The following is a 7,160-nucleotide window of genomic DNA, read 5'->3' on the forward strand; positions in this document are numbered from 1 at the left end:
GCAGATGTTATTGCGGTGTAGCGAAATGCTTCTGCTTCCAGCTCCGACAGTGCAGTAATATCTAATAATAATATCGAACAGTTCTAACATATACCCCAAAAACACGTAAATCTAAGTAAGGAATGGATAAAGAAAATATACATATATATCAGAGCGGCATTGGGCTAAGGTACAGTGGCATAGCATAGAATACAGTATATACACATATGAGATGGGTGATGCAATATTTACACAATTAAAGTGACTAACATACCGTAGAACAGCATAGAATACAGTTAATACCTGTGAGATGAGTAATGCAAGATACAGAGACATTATTAAAGTGGCTAGTGATCCATTTCTAAAAGTGGCCAGTGATTCCTAATCTATGTCTATAGGCAGCCGCCTCTGATGTGCTAGTGATGGCTGTTTAGCAGTCTGATGGCCTTGAGATAGAAGCTGTTTTTCAGTCTCTCGGTCACAGGTTTAATGCACCTGTACTGACCTCGCCTCCTGGATGATAGCAGGGTGAACAGGCAGTGGCTCGGGTGGTTGATGTCCTTGATGATCTTTTTGGCCTTCCTATGGCATCGGGTGCTGTAGGTGTCCAGGAGGGCAGGAAGTTTGCCCCCGGTAATGCGTTGGGCAGACCGCACCACCCTCTGGAGAGCTTTGCGTTTGTGGGCGGTGCAGTTGTCACCCCCGGTGATACAGACCGACAGGATGCTCTCAATTGTGCATCTGTAAAGGTGAGGGTTTTAGGTGTTAAGCCAAATGTCTTTAACCTCCTGAGGTTGAAGAGGCGCTGTTGCTGTTGTGCCTTCTTCACCACACTGCCTGTGTGGGTGGACCATTTCAGTTTGTCAGTGATGTGTACGCCGAGGAACTTGAAGCTTTCTACCTTCTCCACTGTGGTCCCATCGATGTAACCAGTAATATGTAATACTTTACAATTCTTATTACATATAAACAATTTAGGTTGGCAGTAATGTATCTTGTGTATATGAAGACAAACCCTAACTATTACTGCATTCAATACATTGTAGCACTCCATGCCAGGGGTCCCATCGGTATCTGTTTGACACAGGAGAATGACTGCCCCCTCTTATTGAAGCCATGAATGTTCACGGCCGACCACATACAGCAGGCATTGGACGCTTTCCTCTGCCCAGACGTTGCTGCCGCATGCCAGATTGTACAACGCCTGGATAGGTATGTAATGATAGTTATTTGAAGTATCAGCTTCAATAACCACATCACATGTTATAGCAATCTGTCAGTCTATGAGTCGATGATGTAGCACGCAACCATTGGTTGATGCATGCAACATCTGAGCAGGGGAACTTGACTGGCATTTGCTGAAAACAGGATTCCCCATTAAAGTGAATTGCTTCTAATACACCAGATGTACAGTGAGGGAAAAAAGTATTTGATCCCCTGCTGATTTTGTACGTTTGCCCACTGACAAAGATATTATCAGTCTATAATTTTAATGGTAGGTTTATTTGAACAGTGAGAGACAGAATAACAACAAAAATATCCAGAAAAATGCATGTCAAAAATGTTATAAATTGATTTGCATTTTAATGAGGGAAATAAGTATTTGACCCCTTCTCAATCAAAAAGATTTCTGGCTCCCAGGTGTCTTTCATACAGGTAACGAACGGAGATTAGGAGCACACTCTTAAAGGGAGTGCTCCTAATCTCAGTTTCTTACCTGTATAAAAGATACCTGTCCACAGAAGCAATCAATCAATCAGATTCCAAACTCTCCACCATGGCCAAGACCAAAGAGCTCTCCAAGGATGTCAGGGACAAGATTGTAGACCTACACAAGGCTGGAATGGGCTACAAGACCATCGCCAAGCAGCTTGGTGAGAAGGTGACAACAGTTTCTGTGATTATTCGCAAATGGAAGAAACACAAAAGACCTGTCAATCTCCCTCAGCCTGGGGCTCCATGCAAGATCTCACCTCGTGAAGTTGCAATGATCATGAGAACGGTGAGGAATCAGCCCAGAACTACACAGGAGGATCTTGTCAATGATCTCAAGGCAGCTGGGACCATAGTCATCAAGAAAACAATTGGTAACACACTATGCCATGAAGGACTGAAATCCTGCAGCGCCCGCAAGGTCCCCCTGCTCAAGAAAGCACATATACATGCCCGTCTGAAGTTTGCCAATGAACATCTGAATGATTCAGAGGACAACTGGGTGAACGTGTTGTGGTCAGATGAGACCAAAATGGAGTTCTTTGGCATCAACCCAACTTGCCGTGTTTGGAGGAGGAGGAATGCTGCCTATGACCCCAAGAAACCATCCCCACCGTCAAACATGGAGGTGGAAACATTATGCTTTGGGGGTGTTTTTCTGCTAAAGGGACAGGACAACTTCACCGCATCAAAGGGACGATGGACGGGGCCATGTACCGTCAAATCTTGGGTGAAAACCTCCTTCCCTCAGCCAGGGTATTGAAAATGGGTCGTGGATGGGTATTCCAGCATGACAATGACCCAAAACACATGGCCAAGGCAACAAAGGAGTGGCTCAAGAAGAAGCACATTAAGGTCCTGGAGTGGCCTAGCCAGTGTCCAGACCTTAATCCCATAGAAAATCTGTGGAGGGAGCTGAAGGTTCGAGTTGCCAAACGTCAGCCTCAAAACCTTAATGACTTGAAGAAGATCTGCAAAGAGGAGTGGGACAAAATCCCTCCTGAGATGTGTGCAAACCTGGTGGCCAACTACAAGAAACGTCTGACCTCTGTGATTGCCAACAAGGGTTTTGCCACCAAGTACTAAGTCATGTTTTGCAGAGGGGTCAAATACTTATTTCCCTCATTAAAATGCAAATCAATTCATAAAATTTTTGACATGCGTTTTCTGGATTTTTTTGTTGATATTCTGTCTCTCACTGTTCAAATAAACCTACCATTAAAATTATAGACTGATCATTTCTTTGTCAGTGGGCAAACGTACAAAATCAGCAGGGGATCAAATACTTTTTTCCCTCACTGTATGTCCTTGAACCGATTATTTTAAAATCGCACACAGAAGAAGTTATAAGGTTACTTTAGTTGCCAACGGCAGCCTGCAGTACCCCCAGCCTTCAACTTGAGTTACTCAATGAGAAGGGGCAACACTTGATCTAGCCTGCAAAGTCACTTCCTGGAGTTGCTCAAACTGCACATGTTATCAGAGAGGAAGAGGCAATGCGAGAGGACCATGTGAGAGGGTTTATTCCCTCCAAAATCTGTCCAAACACAATCAAGACATCTTTGTTTTTCGTATTAATTTTGAAAATATTCTAGAATTTTTCTTTAACTTTGGAAATGTGGAGTTGGTTGTGTCGATCAATGGGAAAAATGTAAAATGTATTCTCTTTGGAGATTTAATTTTAAGGCAGAAAAATGTGAACACTGTGTAGGCTTTCACTAGCAACTGTATACAGTCATTGGTTTGACGTATCATCAATTTATTGTCCCAAACCGTTTCTTTATTGACAAAAACATACATTCATTGAAGAACAAGGGCATATTTGTTGGAGATTTGCAAATCATGTAGGGAAATCAATTAGTTTGGTCATTTCAATGAGGCCTACGCTACCAAAGGGTTATGTGTCATTCAATGTAAACCAGAACTCTTTCTCTTTACTGTCATTCACAGACCAAAACACCTCTGTCTCTACAAACACTTGAAACACAATTACATGTAAATAACAAAAAAGTTTGATATGAATACAGGATGAATAAAAACAAGAGTCAATGTAATCTTGTATGTGGTTCTCTTTTGTTCCAATGACAGTTCAGGAGCATACTGTTATGTGTGCCTTCGGTTGGCCTGACATCATCCTATATGCCAGATGCACCGGCTCCGTGAGGTTCGCCTTAAAGGTATACACGTGAGTCTTCCCACTGCATTGGCTGATGTTATAGAAGCTCAGCCTCTGAGTATTAAAGCTCAACGTGATCTCCAGTCTGTGTACTGCCAGGGTTCTCTTCAGGGGGATGTCATGGCTCTGCTCGAAAGCCCTCAGCAGGTTGTTGAACCACATCAGGCACCAGGAGCCTTGGCTGCTCTCCAGGGCGCTTGTTAGCCCGCTGCGTGCTACCGCCTCGCTGTAGCACACCCCAATTATCCACGGAGAAGATCCGTCCAGCTCCACCTCCCAGCGATGCTCGCCTCCCCAAAAGCTCTGAGTGCTCAGAACCTGGAGGAAGCTACTGAACCTCGTTGGCAGGGCCGGGTAGGGCTGCTTTTTGGTGCTGAAGGTCACCGTCTTCAGGTCCTCCGACAGGACCAGGCTGGGGTGGGCCGTGTCTAGGTCAAAGGTCACCTCTGAGGGGTTGAGGACGCAGCGCAGAGAGCGCTGGGCCGCCCCGACTCCCGCCCTTAACTCCGCACTCCTCCGTTCCAGCTCAGCGCAAGCACGGTTCGGGTTCACTTTTGACTTGTTGTCCAACTCCTCTAGAGGTTTCTGGACCATCAGCTCCATGATGAGCGGTTGTTCCGCCCGAAGCCCGTCACTGAACACCCCACTGTCTTGCTCGGTCAGGAGCGATTTGGCTCGGAGCTGGGCCTCCCTCAACTTCTCCCTGAGCTCAGTGGCTTGGCGCACACGTCCGCCCATGCTCTCCTCACTGGGACGCAGTTCCATCTCGATCAACTCCGTCATCCCACTAACATAGTTGAGAGTCAGCTCCGTCATCTGCTCCAGCAGCTTGGCCGCCCTTCTTCTCAACAGGGCGTTGGTGGTCCTGACCTCGGCCTCCCTTGTCTCCTCCTCCCTCAGTCGGTCCTCAGCCAACTGAAGCCTCAGCGTCAGCTCCGTTACCTGAGATGCTAATAGTAGTTTAGACTTGTCCATCATCGCCGTCTCTGTCTCGGTCCTTACATCCACCAGCAGTTCTTCCTTCTGAGAAGTAGGGGACACTGCAGCCGCATCTCCCAAGCTTGTATCAGAGGCCTCCTTCCCTGTATGATGTGGCTCCTGTTGCTCTATGTCTAATAGACACTCAGACGTCTCATCGTTGCTCTGGTCAGGCGACACTACCCCTTGGTGGCAATCACCACCATCTCCATCTGTGACGGAGCTGACCTGCCCTGCAGTGGTGGCTTCGCAGCTCTCGATGATGCTGCACATCTTGAAGTTATTCCCAAGGGCCTGGGGGACCTGAAACTTGACCTGGCACCCAGGGCAGAAGTGGCTGGCCGTGTCAGTGTCCATGTACTTCCCAAGGCAGGCCAAACAGTAGACATGGCCGCAGGGCAGGGACACGGGGTCAGAGAAGAGTTGCAGGCAGATAGGGCAGCTCAGGTCCAGCAACAAGGGTCCTTCAGTCTCACACAGTGACATGTTGGCAGGCTCTAGAATGCGCAATAAAAAAGCAACAAAAAAGAGTTGTAACAACAACAGAAAAGACAAGAATAAAACATGGAAGGAGAGTAACCTCATGGAAGGTGAGTAACCTCAAAAGAAATTCAAGACACTTTGCAAGCAATTAGTAGTGTAAACAGTTGAAGTCGGAAGTTTACATACACCTTAGCCAAATACATTTAAACTCAGTTTCTCACAACTCCTGACATTTAATCCTAGTAAAAATTCCCTGTCTTATGTCAGTTAGGATCACCACTTTATTTTAAGACTATGAAATGTCAGAAGAATAATAGTAGAGAGAATTATTTATTTCAGCTTTTATTTCTTTCATCACATTCTCAGTGGGTCAGAAGTTTACATAAACATTGCCTTTAAATTGTTTAACTTGGGTTAAACATTTCGGGTAACCTTTCACAAGCTTCCCACAATAAGTTGGGTGGATTTTGGCACATTCCTCCTGACAGAGCTGTTGTAACTGAGTCAGGTTTGTAGGCCTCCTTGCTCACACACGCTTTTTCAGTTCTGCCCACAAATTTTCTATAGGATTGAGGTCAGGGCTTTGTGATGGCCACTCCAATACCTTGACTTTGTTTTCCTTGAGCCATTTTTCCACAACTTTGGAAGTATGCTTGGGTTCATTGTCCATTTGGAAGACTCATTTGCGACCAAGCTTTAACTTCCTGACTGATGTCTTGAGATGTTGCTTCAATATATCCACATAATTGTCCTTCTTCATGATGCCATCTAATTTGTGAAGTGCACCAGTCCCTCCTGCAGCAAAGCACCCCCACAACATGATGCTGCCACCCCCGTGCTTCACGGTTGGAATGGTGTTCTTCGGCTTGCAAGCCTCCCCCTTTTTCCTCCAAACATAACGATGGTCATTATGGTCATTATTATCCTCTATTTTTGTTTCATCAGAACAGAGGACATTTCTCCAAAAAGCACGATCTTTGTCCCCATGTGCAGTTGCAAACCGTAGTCTGGCTTTTTTACGGTGGTTTTGGAGCAGTGGCTTCTTCCTTGCTGAGCGGCCTTTCAGGTTATGTCGATATAGGACTCGTTTTACTGTGTGAGTGTATCCCATGTCAGAGTATGTGTTCGGAGGGGCAAAACCTGATTTATGTGTGTTACATTCCTCAGGATAATTAAAGGAAACCTACCCAGTACATTTTTAATAATTTCAGGTTAATCGAACAGAGAGAGCGGTGCTGAGGAGTATTCCTGTCTGTAGTAAAGCCCTTTTGTGGGGAAAAACAAAATCTGATTGGCTGGGCCTGGCTCCCCAATGGGTGGGTCTATGCCCTCCCAGGCCCACCCATGGCTGCGCCCCTGCCCAGTCATGTGAAATCCATATGTTAGGGCCTAATTCATTTCTTTCAATTGGGTGATTTCCTTCTAAGAACTGTAATTCAGGAAAATCTTTGAAATTGTTGCATGTTGCGTTTATGTTTTTTGTTCAGTATATATTAGTACATCTTCTTGTAGAGTAGGCCTAATTATATTGAGTGCATGTGTCAACTCTATTTATTTGACTTGAACTAGTCTAGAAATGCAACAAATCTTACCCTAAGCATGTCCTCTAGTTCTTCTGAGAGTGAGGTATAGTCTATATTTGTTCCTAATTAATAAAGAAAGTCAGAAATGTTTAAAACCAATATTCCAATTGTTGATTGAGTGACTCAGCTAAACTTTGGCAACATGTCAGATGATCTCACCACAAAATGTATTGTCCCTTATCAGGCTCAAGGTCCAATATGGATTTAGCATATTAGGGGCGTTGCAATGGGATAACACGATTAGCCTG

At 45.1% G+C, this 7,160-nt stretch overlaps 1 protein-coding gene across 1 annotated transcript; it reads right to left on the reverse strand.

Moving 5' to 3' along the window:
• Window positions 1–3,450: 3,450 nt before the first annotated feature.
• Window positions 3,451–5,337, reverse strand: LOC139551078 (E3 ubiquitin-protein ligase TRIM39-like). Its single transcript, XM_071362468.1, has one exon. The coding sequence runs from the start codon at window positions 5,330–5,332 to the stop codon at window positions 3,782–3,784; it is 1,551 nt and encodes a 516-aa protein (XP_071218569.1). The 5' UTR covers window positions 5,333–5,337; the 3' UTR covers window positions 3,451–3,781.
• Between the last annotated feature and the right edge of the window lie 1,823 nt (window positions 5,338–7,160).

The sequence above is a fragment of the Salvelinus alpinus genome, chromosome 2, assembly GCF_045679555.1.
Source record: "Salvelinus alpinus chromosome 2, SLU_Salpinus.1, whole genome shotgun sequence".
Lineage (NCBI taxonomy): Eukaryota > Metazoa > Chordata > Actinopteri > Salmoniformes > Salmonidae > Salvelinus > Salvelinus alpinus.